Raw genomic sequence first — 17,043 nt, 5'->3', positions numbered from 1 at the left:
GTGATTAAATTGACATATGGCTATGATAAAGAGCAGAAGCAAGAAGACACAGAAAGAGAGGTCATATCCTATCTCAATGAATACCACCCCAGCAGAATATCTTTCTAAATAATGAAAAGATTGCCACATCCCCAGAAACATATTGCTTATTTTGAAGAGTACAAAACACAATGTACTTGGAACAGTGAAGTTGCACAATTTCCTGAAGTTCAAATGCTGGGATTTGATCTGGAAGAAAGTGCTCCAACAAACAGCTTCCTTAAGGAAAAATGAGCATGAGTCTATGTCTTAATCCAGTCCCAAACAAACAAACGCACAAACAAACAATTTTTTGGCAGAGATGTACAAGATTTCACTGATAAACCAGGTACTTAAATTTCATATGAGCAGTGAGCCCCAGCCTATTCAGAAAGGATCCAGTTGTTACGGAAATGGAAGTGCATCACTAAATGGGAATATAATGTATATGGTTTAAAGCAAAAAATGGCTTAAAGTGAGGTACTAGGGTTAGGGAAAGTGGTGCTGAATTTGAAGCCACTGGATTATATCACTCACTCTGCTCCTAACTTGCTGTATGACCTTCTCCTCTTTGACACTATCAAATGGGGAAGTTGCACTAGAAGCTCCCCAGGGCCACTTCCATCTCTCTGCTGCTAATACTTTCAACTTTAATTTGTGTAAAAAACATGAAGTGGTTAAACAGCCCCCCAATCATCCTCTCCTTTCTCTAAGCCTAGCCTGTACATGCAGGACCTCTAGAAAAATGGCCCCATCAGTGGGGGTAGTTCTCCTACAGCCTTCCCACTTCTCTGAACCGGCATGCTACCAACACCTCTGCAGTGCATATATATATATATATATATATATATATATATATATATATATAGCCACGGCCTTTGGTTGGCACACATTTTCCTTATGCTTGTGCTTTTAGCACATCTGTACTGTATTTCTCTTGAGTTTTGACGTTGGATAGCATGTGGCACCCATAATCTTTTTTTGTTGTTATCTTCCAGCAATCTTTTTCAAGTACGTGTTTCATGATGGTTTTGTGTTAGGTATTCAATTTATTGAAACAATCTTAGAAATGAAGTGAAACGCATCAAAGTTTGTGTTCTGCCAGTTTCTTGTTGTTTTATATATCTTTGTCACCAAATTGAGATGTCATCTTCTCCGTCCCTTTTGGAAATTCCTAGGGTCAAGTTGATGTTGTAATGGTTGACCAGTATGGATCACAAGAATCTGCTCGTGTCATTAAAAGAAAGTCTTTTACATATTATGACTCCAGCACATCCACCTTGGAAACCATACCTGAACCACCAGGTGGGTACATTTGGACATTTGGATGGGGACTCTCAGAAGAAAAATAGTGGCCTACAGAGTAGTTACAGTTTTTCAAATGAAGATAATGTTCTATTTATAATGGTGTGAAATTGCAAGAGTGATTTCTAACTTTCTTCATCTTCTGTAAATTTTTTGAGATGATGATTTGAGAGCAGTGAAAATGAATATCTTATCAATGGTTCAAGTGCTTCGGAATGGTATTATTCTCTCCCACTTAATTTTTTAAAGTTTTTATTGAAATATAATATGTGGAATCTAAAAAAATGATACAAATTAACTTATTTACAAAACAGAAATAGACTCACAGACATAGAAAACAAACTTATGATTACCAAAGGGGACTGGGGGGAGAGAGAAATTAGGAGTATGGGATTAACTGATAAGACACCACTATATATAAAATAGATAAACAAGGACCTACTGTATAGCATAGAGAACTATACTCAGTATCTTGCAATAACCTATAATGGAAAAGAATCTGTATATATACATATACATATGTATATATATGTTATATACATATAAATTATATACATATATATAAAAATAACTGAATCACTTGCTTTACACCTGAAACTAACAAAACATTGTAAATCTCCCATTTAATTTTAGTCTATAGATTGGTGCTAGATCTCAGTCCTAGGAGGAGTAGCATCTTATCTTCCCATACTTGTGCAGCCTCTTCTGCTATGGTATAGTAGTTGCAGTCCAAAGAAACCTCTTGTTTTTTAAAAACTGTACGATAAAAAGAATTCTTAGTAAAGGGCGAAGTGATAGTCTCTCAAAAACAATGATACTTACTACAGGAGTTTCAATATTAAAGACATTTCATAAATATAATTGTATAAAAAATACGAAACTTAAAGCAGTGGTGGATACATAATGCAAATCATGTCCTCCAATTAGCTGACCTTATCATACTTGTATTGTGGAATGTCCACATATAGAAGTAATGCTTCTATTTTTGAAATATTCTAGTTAACAGTTCTTCCATTATTGCTGTCAACCTCAAAGCTTTGTTTAAAAAATCCTTTCAAAACAAAACGGGGACAAAGTCCATGAACCCATTATTGTGATTTCAAAAATGTATAAGAGCAATTTACTTTATGCACAGTAAAATCCACTCTTTGGGGTGTGCAGTTCTTGACAAAGGCAAAGAGTCATACATCCATCACCACAGTACCAAACAGAACAGTTATGTCACCCCCCAAATTCCTTTGTGCTGCCTCTTTGAACTCAAACTCTGTCCCCCATCCTCTGGCTACTATTGATCTGCATTCTATCTCTGCTTTCCTTTTATCAGAATGTCATGTAAATGGAATCATACAATGTCTAGCCTTTTTTGGTCTGGCTTTGTTAAAAAAATAAATTTCAGATTCATACATGTGTGAGTCAATGGTTCATTCCTTTTTTCTTGCTGAGTAGTACTTAACCTTATGAATGCGCTACAGTGTTTTCTGTGTGTGTGGTTTTTTTTTTTAACTCATTCATCTGAAGAAGGACATCTGGGTTGTTTCCAAGTTTTTGGTGATTATAAATAAAGCTACTGTAAATTCCTGGGAGTGGGACTACTGGGTCATATGGGAAGCGTGTGTGAAGAGAACTGCCAAACTCTTTTCTGAAATGACTCTATAATTTTGCATTATTCAAATAATGTTCTCCACTTTGCTTTTTGTGCCTGCCGAAGGAAAGTCATGTCACAACACCTCCAAGAGCGCTTCAGGCACTCCCAAGATCCCACATTCTGGGGAACCTAGTTTTACAGAAGTGATTTATGACTAGGTTTGATTTGGTTTTATCAGTTGGAAGGTACCAAATTCCAGAGGCAGAGCCAAAAGAACTTTTATAAAGAAAAGACACTTAACGCGAATGGGTTGGGTGCCTGCTTATGCTTGGATGGATGGAGGTAAAGTGAGACATTCCCTTCTTTTACTTAATTTTCAAATACGAACAGATTTTTTTAAACAATTTTTTAAAAATTTATTTACTTATTTATTTATTTAATTTTGGCTGTGCTGGGTCTTCGTTGCTGCACGTGGGCTTTCTCTAGTTGTGGCGAGCAGGGGCTGCTCTTTGTTGTGCACGGGCTTCTCGTTGCAGTGGCTTCTCTTGTGTGGATGGAGCACAGGCTCTACGTGCACAGGCTTCAGTAGCTGCAGCACGTGGGCTCATTAGTTGTGGCACACAGGCCCAGTAGTTGTGGCTCGCGGGCTCTAGAGCGCTGGCTCAGTAGTTGTGGCGCACGGGCTTAGTTGCTCCGTGGCATGTGGGATCTTCCCGGACCAGGGCTCGAACCCATGTCGCCTGCATTGGCAGGCGGATTCTTAACCACTGCGCCACCAGAAAAGTCCCTCAAATATGAACAGATTTTTAAGTAGTGTTCTGTATTACTCCTGGTACCTGGCACACCTAATCATTAATATGGAATAAAACTGGACTTTCCTGTTTTTATAATTTATAACAGGAAATAAACAGAGAAATTTGTGTAATCTGTTTGATAGTGTTAGTACTTTTGCTTTTCTCATCATGAATTCCACTGTCTCTTCTTCCTCAGCACCATTATCTTTGCCGAGCTTTGAAGTCAAACCTGAGGTGGAACATGTGGAGCAGATGGACCAGGTGGGTGAGATGGAGCAGGTGGATGAGGAGAAAGAGGTGCACAAGGTGGACCAGGTACACCAGGAGGACCAGGAGACCCTCTCGTTCCCCAGTGTCACTGCTGACATCGGAAATCAGGTATCTCTGGGAGCCTTGCTCCACGTATTCGTCCGTACCACTAACCTGCAAAGCCCCGAATTTCCACTCTTGTGCTCAATTTCACTTTGCAAAAAGCATGCTCTTTGTTTTTTTAAACTGTATCACCGTTTCTGTTGTACTGGATTTTCTGATGCAGCTGAGAATCCAATGGGCTGTAGCCAACAGGGAGATTGGAGGTTCTCTAAGACCAAGTCCTGTTCTCCTCTTAATGTGAAATATGCAAAGACACTTTGTGCTTGAGAGAAAGTTCGAGCCAAATAGGAAGCTTAAATACTAAGAAAGGGCAGTATTTTTAAGAGCTGTGCTCATCACCTGCGAGGGGATGCTGACTATCCCACGGGAGGATGCCTTTCCCGCCTACCCATACCAACACTGCCTACCCATACCAACACTGCCTACCCATACCAACACTGCCTACCCATACCAACACCGCCTACCCATACCAACACCGCCTACCCATACCAACACCGCCTACCCATACCAACACTGCCTACCCATACCAACACTGCCTACCCATACCAACACTGCCTACCCATACCAACACTGCCTACCCATACCAACACTGCCCCACCACGGGCTAGGTTTCCGCAATGGAATTGTTATTAGGTTAGAAGCATCCCTTTCAGAATGTTAGATATATCCAACCTCCAACTGTCAGCACCAATGTATGGTTCAAGGCCAAATCAAAACAGTTGGATTAACTATTCTGTTGCTCTTCTACCCCCAAATTTGTGTACATAATCACAAATTTGGGTGATCATCTTTTATATTAGACAAGATTATTATAATCAGGATTGGCAGCCAAGATAATGAGTTTATGGTCTGTTATGTGGAATTGTATGCATTAATTACCAAGCCTTAGACGAGGCTCTTCATTCCTAATGCCAAAGGCATCCTTTTCTAATGAGAAGAAATGAGGGCTGGAAAATAGTTGTTTGAGTTTGGCCCCAGTACTGTGACCTTGGCACATCCCTGAGCCTCAGTTTCTCCAACTTGAAATGGTCTGCTTGCCTTGAAGGGATTTTTAGACTGCTATGAAACTTCTTTGAACTATTTAAAAGAAAATTTCTGTAGAAATACATTTGTCTTTATGTCTCTATCATGCTAAAAAGTTGTGGTTCCCCTTTCACTGTTGATAGGTTTCTCTTCTTCGAATTAATTTATATTTAAACTTTAAATATAACTTTACTTTAAAATAGTCAAAATAACCAGCAATGCGTGTGTGTAGCCTGGCTCTGCACGTGATAGTGTAATAGGCTTGTTTCTGGGTGCCATGGATTGACAGACTGGAGTGTACCCAGAAGATTGAGAGCAGGGTGGAGAGGGGCTGGAAAATGTCACATTGTCTTTAGTGGAAAGCACTGGAGAAGGGAGACTGGGACGGACAGGACAGCTTCATCCAAATAGCTGCAGGGCCGTCCTGCTCCTTAAGTGGAAGATATGTCTCCAGTGGATCAAACTATGGCAAAGAGCGAGCAGCTCAGGGTGGGCAACTTTCTTGCTCCCTTCAAGGAAGTCCTTCTAGATGGGTTAGGTTCCCTCCCCAGGTGGTGAACCCCCTCCCCTTCAATGGAAAGGTTTGTGCCAAGGCTCGGTAGCTCGTCTGCCAGGGACAGCAGACAAAAGATTCCTACCTGGAGAAGTGAGGGTAGATGTGATGACCTGTAACGTTTGTCTCTTCCAGTCCTGAGTTAAGAGATTTTCTTTTGCCTAATGAATGCCTGCTTTCTTAGAGGAAGATATACACTATATTGTGAAAGAAGGACAATTGGGCAATTTTCAATGGATTAAAAATAACATATAATTTTTTACTCCAAATGAGAAAAAAACAACTTGAATGTTTTTTTTTCTCTCTCTCTTTAATAACTCAGCTATATGTTTCCACTAACCATAAATAGGTTGAAGGACCACAGTATATCTTCTTTTTGTCTTTAGTGATTGCCATGTGTGTGTACCTTTTTCTCATCATTAATATGGGGATTGTGGATTGGCACTGTGACTCTCTCGTCTTGTTATACACACAGTGTCTAGCAAGCAAGTGTCTAGATCAAGGCAAGCAACAGTTGTTTCTAGGTCCTACTTAGAGCTCTGACAGCTCTTTTCCAAGAATCTCACCTCTTTGCTGTCTCCCTCAGCCAGTCAGTTGAGAAGTCCTATCCGCTTCCTTAATTTCTCTAAAATGTGTCCCTGCATTTGGACTTTTAAATTTTCTTTTTTTTTTTTACTTCCAGTTTTATTGAGATGCAGTTGGCATTCAGCACTGTAAAAGTTTGTGTGCAGCATGAGTTGACTTACATACATCATGAAATAATTACCACAATAAATGTAGTGAACATCCATCATCTCACATAGATACACAATTAAGGAAATAGAAAAAAACTTTTTCCTTGTAATAAGAGGCCTTAGGATTTACTCTCCTAACAGTTTTCATATATAACAGACAGCAGTGTTCATTATAATTCATCATGCTGTACATTCCATCTTAGAACTTATTTATCTTTGACTTGGAGTTTGTATCTTTTGACTGCCTTCATCCAGTTTCCCCACCCACCCCCTTACCCACCTGTGATAACCACAAATCTGTTTTCTTTTTCTACGAGTTTGTTTCTTTGTTTGTTTTTGAAGTGTAATAGACCTACAACACTATGTTAGTTCCTGGTACACAACACAGTGATTTGATATTTCTATACATCTCAAAATGATCACCATGATAAGTCTAGTTACCATCTGTCACCATAGAAATATATAATTATTGACTGTGTTCCCCACACTGTACTTTTCATACCCGTGACTCATTTATTTTGCAGGTGGAAGTTTGTACTTCTTAGTCTCCTCACCTTCTCCTCTAATCCCCCACTGCCCTCCCCTCTGGCAACCAACTGTTTGTTCTCTGTATCTATGACTCTGTTTCAGTTTTGTCTTTATTTGTTCATTTGTTTCGTTTTTTAGATTCCACATTTAGTGAAATCAATGTATTTGTGTCTCTCTGTCCTGACTTATTTAACTTAGCTTTATACACTGTAGGCCCATCCATGTTGCTGCAAATGGCAAAATTTCATTCTTTTTTAAGGCTGAGTAATATTCCAGTTGTATATATGCTGCATCTTTATTCATTTATCTATCAATGGGCACTTAGGTTGCTTCCATATCTTGGCTATTGGAAATAATGCTGCAATGAACATAGAGGTACCTATATCTTTTCTAATTACTGTGTTTCTTTCTTTCGGATAAGTACCCAGGAATGGAATTTCTGGATCTTATGGTAGTTTCATTTTTAATTTTTTGAGGAATCTCCATACTGTTTTCCATAGTGGCTGCACCAATATACATTCCCACAAAAAAGTGCAGGAGGGTTCCCTTTTCTCCACACCCTCACCAGCACTTTGACTATTTGTTGTCTTTTTGATGATAGCCATTCTCACAGGTGTGAGGTGGTATCTCATTGTAGTTTTGATTTGCATTTCCCTGAAAATTAGTGATGCTGAGCATATTTTCATGTGCCTGTTGGCGATCTGTATTTTTTCTTTGGAAAAATATCTATTCATATCCTCTGCCCATTTGGGGGTTGTTTGTTTGCTGTTTTTTTTTTTTAACATCTTTATTGGAGTATAATTGCTGTATAATGGTGTGTCAGTTTCTGCTGTATAACAAAGTGAATCAGCTATACATATACATATATCCCCATATCTCCTCCCTCTTATGTCTCCCTCCCACCATCCCTATCGCACCCCTCTAGGTGGTCACAAAGCACCGAGCCGATCTCCCTGTGCTATGTGGCTGCTTCCCACTAGCTATCTGTTTTACATCTGGTAGGGTATATATATCCATGCCAGTCTCTCACTTCGTCCCAGCTGACCCTTCCCCCTCACCGTGTCCTCACGTCCATTCTCTACATCTGCGTCTTTATTCCTGTCCTGCCCCTAGGTTCTTCAGAACCATTTTTTTTTTAAGATTCCATATATATGTGTTAGCATACGGTATTTGTCTTTCTCTTTCTGACTTACTTCACTCTGTATGACAGACTCTAGGTCCATCCACCTCACTACAAATAACTCAATTTCGTTTCTCTTTATGGCTGAGTAATATTCCATTGTGTATGTGTGCCACATCTTCTTTATCCATTCATCTGTCGATGGACACTTAGGTTGCTTCCGTGTCCTGGCTACTGTAAATAGAGCTGCAGTGAACATTGTGGTACATGACTCTTTTTGAATTATGGCTTTCTCAGGGATTATGCCCAGTAGTGGGATTGCTGGGTCGTATGGTAGTTCTATTTTCAGTTTTTTAAGGAACTTCCATAGGGACTGTATCGATTTACATTCCCACCAACAGTGCAGGAGGGTTCCCTTTTCTCCACACCTTCTCCAGCATTTATTGTTTGTAGATTTTTTGATGTTGAATAGTATCAGTTCTTTGTATATTTTGGATATTAACCCCTTACCAGATATATCTTTTGCAAATATTTTTCTCCCGTTTGGTTGGTGGCCTTTTCATTTTGTTGATAGTTTCCTTTGCATTGCAAAGACTTTTTAGTTGGATGTAGTTCCATTGGTTTACTTTTCGTTTTGTTTCCCTTGCCTGGGGAGACATATCCAAAAAAAATATTACTAAAGGCTGATGTCAAAGAGCATACTGCCTATGTTTTCTTCTAGAAGTTTTATGGTTTCAGGACTTACATTTAACTCTTTAATCCATTTTGAATTTATTTTTATGCAAGTTGTGAAATTCTTTGGCATGTTGCTGTACAGTTTTCCCAACACCATTTATTGAAGAGAATGTTTTCTCTCTGTTTTATATTCTTGCCAACTTTGTTGTAGATTAATTGCCCATATGAGTGTGGGTCCATTTCAGAGCTCTGTATTCTGTTCCATTGATCTATATGTCTGTTTTTGTGCCAGTACTATTCTGTTTTGATTACAGTAGCTTTGTAGTGTAGTCTGAAGTCAGGGAGCATGATACCTCCAGCTTTGTTCTTATTTCTCAAGATTATCTTGGCTCTTCAGCATCTTTTGTGTTTTCATACAAATTTTAGAATTATTCTAGCTCTGTGAAAATGCCATTGGTATTTTGATAGAGATTACATTGAATCTGTACATTGCCTTGGGTGATATGGTCATTTTAACAACATTAATTCTTCCTATCCATGAGTACAGTATAGCTTTCCATCTGTTCATGGCATCTTCAGTTTTTTTCACCAGTATCCTATAGTTTTCAGCATATAGGTCTTTAACCTCCTTAGGTTTATTCCTAGGTATTTTATTCTTTTTGATGCAGTTGTAAATGGGATTATTTCATTAATTTCTCTTTCTGATAGTTTGTTGTTAATGTATACAAATGCAACAGATTTCTGTATATTAATTTTGTACCCTCAACTTTACCAAATTCATTTATAAGTTCTGGTAGTTTTTTGGTGATGTCTTTAGACTAGGTCCTGACAGGGAAATCTATGGGGCTACGGTGGTCCTGGAGCTGGTGTCTGCCTGCCAGTGGGCAGGGCTGGGGCCCAGGGGGTCTTGAGGCCAGTGCCAGCTCCTGGTGGGCAGGTCCATGTTCTGAGCCCTCTGGTGGATGGGGTCAGGTCTTGGGGTAGCTGGGAGCTCAGGTGGTCCCAAGGCAGCCAGCCTGCTGGTGGTTGGGGTCTGAGTCCCTATCCGGCTATTGGTTTGGCCTGAGGCGTCCCAGAAGTGGCACCTATAGACTGTTGGGCCAGGGCTAGGCTGGGTCCTGGGGCTAATAAGCTAGAGGGAGGCCTCCAAAATGGCTCTTGCCAGCACCAGTGTCCTTGTGCCAGAACCCCATGGCTGCCACCAGTTTCTGTGTCCCAAGAGTGACCTACATTTGCCTGCTGCCTCTCTGGGAGATTCTCCAAGATCAGCAGGTGGGTCTGACCCAGGCTCCTATCCAATTACTGCTTCTGCCCTGGGTATCAGAGTGTGTGAGAGTTTGTGTGCATCCTTTAAGAGTGGAATCCCTATTTCCTATGCCCCCTGGTTCTCCTGAAAGTAAGCCCCACTGGCCTTCAAAGCCAGATCTTCTGGGAGCTCATCTTCCCAGGGAAGGACCCCCAGCCTGGGGAGTCTGATGTGGGGCTCAGACCTCTCACTCCTTGGGGAGAACCTCTGCAATTGTAATTATCCTCCTGTCTGTGGGTCACCCACCCTTGGGGTATGGGTCTTGACTATCCTGTGACTCCATCCCTGCCACCCATCTCTTTATGGTTACTTCTTTATATATGTACCTGTGGAAGATCTTTTCTGCTGGTCTTCAAGTCTTCTGATCAACAGTTGAGCTCAGTGTCTTCCTACTCTGCCATCTTGGACACTCCCCTGACCCTTCCTTTCTGTTTCCTGTCTCTGATCTGTTTTAGGCCCCTGTTATCTCTACCTTGAATTACCTCTACAGCCTCCTAACTAGCTTCTCTCTGACTCTAAACTTACTTCCTCCTGTCAGTTCATCTTCCACACAGCTGCCAGAAGGCATGTTGTACAACATTGATGTGAGCATGTTACTTCCCCAATCAGATTTGTGTTTTAGAACACTCCTCCTGGCAGCAGTGCAAGGTGGCTGATGAATAAAATTCAAGTTCCCCGGCCACCTAAATGTGTATGGTTTGCACAATGCTCTTTTCCTGGCTTCCCTTCCACGTGTGATTTGCCTCATCCCTCCTTTCCAGCCAATCCGAAGCATTAGTTTGTCCCCCAACACATTCTCTAATTTTATCAAGCTTTACATTTGTTTATTTCCAGATCTGAGGCTGGTACTCAAGTTAAAATTATATTTCTAGGGCCAAGCAGAAAGTATTCCACCAAGTACTATGGTTGTGTATGGACAGTACCTACTTGATAGGGGACTGTGAAAATTGGATCTGTGAATTCTGTACAGTGCTTAGGCGAGTGCCTGGAATAAAGGAAGTGCCAGCTGAACATCCTTCTTCTTCCTGCATTGCTAGCAGAGGCATCGATAAGTGTTTCCCCATGTCTCATTTGTGATCTGACCTGCTTCACTCTGACTCCTTCACGAAGGACTTTGGGAAGGTTACTTCATGTCTCTGGGCCAATTCCACAGCTTTATGTTTAGGGGGAAAATTAGACTAAATGATCCCCATAATCCACTTCTGATATAGAATTTCTGGATTCCCTAACCATTTCTTTAAACTTTCTAGTAGTGAATGAAATCAGGGTTGGAGTGTCACTTTTCTCATTCTCAGTCTTTGAAAACTTGGAAATAAAACAATATGGTAGAATTTGGAGAACCCAATGGCCCTGTGTATGAACCATAAGTGATTCCTTCACACAGTCACTACACCCACCGCCGTCCGTCATATGGTACGTCAACAGACGGGAGGAGGAGCTGATGAAGAAGTTCCGGGAGCAGCTGGAGGAGAGGACGCAGATGCTGCGGGGTGAGATCTGGAACCAGAACCACGCGCTGGAAATGTTGAAGGAGCAGCTCCAGTCAATGCAGGATTCCAAGTTGCAGGTCAGAGGCCAGTTCTATGTAAGTGACGGAAGGGAGAGGAGAAAGGGACCTTGACGGTCTTCAACGAGTTGGTCAATAGGGCCTGCTAATAGTAACAGCTGCTGCCTCCAGGGCAGCATGGGACATCTGGAATGATCTTCAGCAGGGACTTACGGCTTTGCTCCTTTTCTCTTGGCTGCAAGAGCTGGGATGGGCCCAGCCAGGCCCTGGCAGTGGCAGATGTGGCTCATGTACAGCCAAGGCTTCCTGTGGGCTGGCCTGTAGGCAGTCTTGCTCCATGACCAGCATGTCTTGTGCCCTAAGGAAAGCTGTGGCCCCTGAATAAGACCTTTGTGGTACTGTGTCCTTACAGATTCAGCCGTCTACCTCACGCCACATTCACAGTCCTGAGCCCCAGCCTTTGGAGCCAGTGCCCAAGAAACAATGCATCGAGCCGATGAATAGGTCCCTCCCAGACTGCAAGGAGGCCAAGCAGTTCTGTGGTTCATGTTCATCCTACTCCTTCCAATTCCCTGAGGAGCTTGAGCAGCCCTGTGACGCCTCTTCCCAGGTATGGAAAGCCTGTTTCATCTGTGTAGCCGAAAGGGGATTTCATTTTCATGAAAATGTGGGCTCAGCTGTTTCTCCTTGAGGGGCCAGTGGCTACCCAGTTGGCTGCAGTTCGTTTGCCTGAGATAAAAATATATCCTGGCCAGCCAGACCTGGACACACACGCACATGTGCGTGTACATATGTGCTGCACCGCAGATTCTCACAGCCGGGAGCACGACTGCAGCTCGTGCCCAAACAAGCAGACAGTCACCCGAGAGGCGGCATTGCTGTTGTCTTCCACCTTGGGAGAATGGAGTGTTTGTGTTCCATTTCTGAGAGGCTCTGTTATCTCTTTTCTTTTGACACAGCAGCCCGGTCAGGAGCTGGTGCAGTACCTCCCACAGCAGGAGGAGGGGCTGCAGGAGCAGTCACAGCAGCATAATGTTACTGTGGAAAACCATGTGCTGCAAATACTCATGCCAAGCCAACCTGGCGTCTCCTTGCCCCTCGATAACACCCACATGTTTACGTCGACGCAGCACATCACAGTTCCTGTCCAATTAGAAGCTGAGCAACAGCTCTCCAGCAACTATCATGGTGAAAACCCTGGGGGCCAGGAAGGCAGGAGTCATAGGTAAGAAGTGCATGGAATGGTAATAAGGGCTGAGGTCACTGCTTTCCCCTCGTGGCTGGACACCATACCTGAAACCGTGGGCGACTTGCCCACGGGCACCCAAAGTCCCCTCATCCCAAGCAGTGTGCTCCCCCTCATCCTGCTCTGCGGCCACTGAACCCCGCCTCCACAGGCATGGTGCATAGCCGAGCACGCCTTGATGGAACAGAGGCATCTCCATGAAAATAAAAGGACTAGATCAGGACGTCTCCAAGCTAGGGAATGAGCATGCCACTCTTGAAATCACTTGACTTCACGCACCCAAGCCCAGTCTCACAGCACAGGGTGTCTATAGTAAAGTCTTGAGTGTCCCCAGGTGAATGACTCCTGGCTCCTAGCTTCCTTCTTCCACTTCCCTGGGATCCGGTGGTCACAGTACACCAGGTGAAGGGGTCTCCAGGGCACTGACGATCTCTATGGGGGAAGCAAGTGTGAAAGAGTTGCTAGATTGCCATTGGATGCCTAAAGAGCCAAGAACACAGAAGGACCAAGTCCTGGGAGGCAGTCTGAGCACACGAGCACATTTTCTGCTCAGGGATAAAATTTTTGGCTCCAAATGCCAGAGAAAGAAGGTTCTGCTCAACAATGAAGGGTTGTATAGCACATTCTTGGCACCCAATAACTATTTTTGAATGAATGCCAGTTCTCTGAGCAGGTCTCCCAGAGCCCTCTGGATTTTCTTCTGCGTTCCTTTAGGATCAGTGTCCCTGACATGTGGGGTGGGTTAGTGCCATGTTTCCCACTGGCCTGATCATCCGAATCAACCTGAAGAGGTTGTTAACAGTACAGATTCAGAGTTTGGGATGATGCTCAAAAATCTCTGTTTATCACACGACCTCCAGGTTTAGGGTGATAGAGGGAGCCCCAGACTTAGAGAAGGAAAACAGACCTTGCAAGCTCCTCTCGGCCATGAGCTCCTTCAGTGACGAAGGGCAAGTTCCTGAATTCGGGGTAGGTGAAGCGACACAAGGCCACAGAAGTTACCATCGTGGAAGAACCAGGACTGTCCAAGTAATAGAAATAAAACCACTTGATATAAATGACTGATTTTTCTTAATATTTACATTTGCTTTACTTTGGCAAATTGAGACTTATTCGGGCCAAAGCAAATGAATCCTGATTTAGCCACTCGAAGCAAATGTTCCTTGAGCACCTAGTGATGAGCAAGACAGTGTCTCCTGGGCCATCGTTTCTAGACCCGTGTCGCTGTAACATGTTTCTTCTCTTACAGTTTTCTTCTTGAGGCCCAGCAGGGGCCCTGCCTGAGTCCATTGCTCCTGGCACATAACCCAAGCTCTGAGATGATTTCTTCTACCATCATCCCTCAGTGTCAGATAAGTTCTGACTCAAACTTAGTCATGCTGCAGATCCCAGAGGATTCCAACCAACTTTGTCAACAGCCAGAAGACCCACAGCATCACCTTTACCTCCAAGTTGAAACTTGGCCTTCCAGTGAGCAGGCCTCCCTGCAGGACCAAGTTACTTGGGTTCAGGTATACACCCCCTTCTCCTCTGCCCCCCGGCCCAGGTCAGGAAGTTCTGCACCGAGGCTGGACCCTTCCCCATATGTTCCGTGTGTGAAATCCACACTTCAAAGCTCAAAGAAATCTGAGGGTGGGTACCCACATGGGGTAGCAGTCACGGCTGAGCAAAAAGATCCTCTAGCCTTCCATGAAAAAGAGAGCTGTCCTCGGCGATATTAAAGGCAATCTGATTTGGAAACCTCTCACAAATATGTTTCCTGGGCAAAATGAGTCCTGCCATATGCTGAGCTCAATGCCCCAGCCCAGACCCCTTTCTGAACTTCTGGATCTTTAGTTGTGCTACAAAATCCAAGGCCTGGTGTGGCATGTTCCCTGGTACTGATAATAAACCAGGAGTCCTTCCACTGAATGAATGTGCAAGGTATCCATCCATGGGGTGCCCTGTATTTGGCAGGGCAGACCCCACCTTGGGGACCATCTGTCTTGGCTGTGTTGCTAGGGCAGTGGCGGAAGCTGGTCCAGATGGCAGTCACATAGCAGGTTTTACTTCCCGGGGACACTCCCAGCAGGCCCCTTGGGGACCACAAACTCTCCATCTGACTAACAGCATTTACAAAGGGTGTTTGTCAGGATTCTGGCTTTAGAGATCTTAATAGAACTTAACCTCTCAAAAAAAACTAACAACAAGGAAAAAACACAGTAAACTAAGGCAGAATGAAGGGGATTGGATATTATAAATGGCTATGATTAACTTCACATAGACCCCTTGACCAGCTGGGCCACCAGCCCTCCAGAAAGTTGGCCCATTAGAGGGACTGCCCACATGAAGACATCAGATGGTCAGTGGATCCTGTGGTTCAGTTACCAAGCCAGGCTCTGGTGAGAGCCTTCCTCATGCCTGCTCTCAAGGCACTTACCCTCTGGACGGGCCCTGAGAGGCAGAGCAAGCTGAGCAGATGTCCCAGGGAAGTGGGGAAGGGAGGACCCCGCAAGGTTGCACAGATGGGAGAATGCAGTGGACCAGCCGAAGGTAGGACTGTGTTGGAGGCCCCCTGTCCACGAGACTTCAGGGGCTCCCCACACCCTGCTCGGGTTCGTCTTCTCCAAGCTCTGGACCCTCCCTCTCCCCGGGTCCCCAGACACCTTTGGCTTTCTGCCTCTAGCGCAGCCCTGCTCCTTCTGTCTCCTCTACCTTCCCCTCCACCCTCTTGAATTCCACTTGTTGAAATCTTATATCACCTTCAAAACCCAGCCCAAGGGGTCCCTCTTTCTCCAGCAGAAAAGATTCGCACAGCCCACTCCTCGGAACACCGTCTGTGTGTCTGTCCCGCCTGCCCTGTCCACAGCCCAGAGTGGGTTGTTACCTCTCCCTGTCTCATTGCTCAAGTGAGCCTGGTAGCTGCCAGTCAGGCTCAGTGTGGAAGTCACCTAGCCTGAGCAGAATGGTGAGGGCCAAAGGTAGGGGCAGGGAGAGACCTTCTAAGGCCTCGGCTGGCCATGGCTGGTAGGGAACTGGACCGGGAGGGCCAGACATGGGGTCCAGTAGCCTTAGGCATTGAGACAAGTTTGGGAGAGCCCAGGACTGCTTCTGCTGGTCTTTAAGGCAAGATGCCAATGGGAGAGAGAAACAGGGGTGATCCCATTTCCTCAGCTCCAACTTCTACCGGCACCTTGCAGGCTTGTGTTCCAAAGACCTGCTTCTCACTGGCTTGCTGACTCGGACTAAAGGGATTCTCCCACCGCTGCAAAATGGGCCCAGGCACTCTAGCAAAGGACTCCACTTTGTTCCCCTTTTTCCCGGCAGGTACCAACCCCTGAGACAGAAGTCCAGGGCTCTTCAGGTCTACAGATTTTCCAAGGCGACCCGGAACACGGGCCAGGCCAAATCTGCTACTTCATGTCTGCAGCGCCGTCCAACTTGTACGAGTAGCAGCGCCACCTGTACTTTCCTCTCTAGCCTCGAGGGAAGAGGGGGAGACAAGCTGCTGAGGCCTGCATGACAAGGGGACCTCCAAGGCGCACAGAGTCCCCTGGAGTAAGGGGTAGGGGGTGGGGTGGATCCTTTATTTTCTTTTCTGACAAGTTCTTTTTGTAATTGTTACTTGAGCACAACCTGTTCTTTGAAGTCATGCTGCAGAGGCAGCCTGTGATCCCTAGCGTGTGCTGGCCAGCCTTGCAGACACCGATTCTACCATGGGCACACAGGCTGCGGAGTCTGCTCAGGGTAGAAGAGCCTTTTTATGACAAGAAGTATTTTCCAGCATGGTTTGCAATCTAGTTGGAGCTGTTCCATATCAGGCTGTGAAAATTCCGAGGCCTTGGCCTTGACAATCAAGGCCGGCACTTCCTCCACAGTCAAGCTGGGGAAATGCATGGAGAACAGCAATCCAACTGTGGAAGAAGCTGAAACCAGGTCCAAAGTTTTATGCTAAAGTAATCACGGCTTTGCTGCTTAATAAAAATTGTGTTTTACTACAACTCTCTGTGAACTTATAACTGACTTTTGGAACCTAGAAATGGTACCTGCCTTCCTGAGTGGCTTTGTGCCCAAGTCTTCTGCGTAGCTGAGGCCCAACACAGTTGGCCTGGGGCTACCCACTCTGTGTTGACTGTGCCAATGCCTAGTACAGCTCGTGAGAGGTGAGCCTGGTTGCTCAAGGGCACAGTGCCCATCTGCTTTGTGTGCAGGTTCCTTCTCTTCTTTCTGGCAGGAGTACTTCCTGGAGGAAGAGTGATTTGCTCTCCGTTAAGCACCAAGGAGAGCATCTTCCCAGC

General features: G+C 44.4%; 1 protein-coding gene across 1 annotated transcript in view; it reads left to right on the top strand.

The window, feature by feature from the left end:
- Positions 1-16,268, top strand: part of PASD1 (PAS domain containing repressor 1) — a 68,500-nt gene extending 52,232 nt beyond the window's left edge. The window contains exons 10-18 of the mRNA XM_089903919.1: positions 1,197-1,323; positions 3,899-4,311; positions 10,469-10,597; positions 11,398-11,580; positions 11,939-12,130; positions 12,177-12,745; positions 13,627-13,735; positions 13,981-14,357; positions 16,073-16,268. Coding sequence (XP_089760045.1) covers positions 1,197-1,323; positions 3,899-4,311; positions 10,469-10,597; positions 11,398-11,580; positions 11,939-12,130; positions 12,177-12,745; positions 13,627-13,735; positions 13,981-14,357; positions 16,073-16,268 — 2,295 coding nt within the window. The remainder of the gene's footprint in view (positions 1-1,196; positions 1,324-3,898; positions 4,312-10,468; positions 10,598-11,397; positions 11,581-11,938; positions 12,131-12,176; positions 12,746-13,626; positions 13,736-13,980; positions 14,358-16,072) is intronic.
- Positions 16,269-17,043: the final 775 nt, after the last annotated feature.

The sequence above is a fragment of the Delphinapterus leucas genome, chromosome X (genome assembly GCF_059928025.1).
Source record: "Delphinapterus leucas isolate spDelLeu-1000000601 "Yukka" chromosome X, BTC_Dleu_Yukka2, whole genome shotgun sequence".
In the NCBI taxonomy this organism is placed as follows: Eukaryota; Metazoa; Chordata; class Mammalia; order Artiodactyla; family Monodontidae; genus Delphinapterus; species Delphinapterus leucas.
This window is presented reverse-complemented; position numbering and strand designations above follow the sequence as displayed.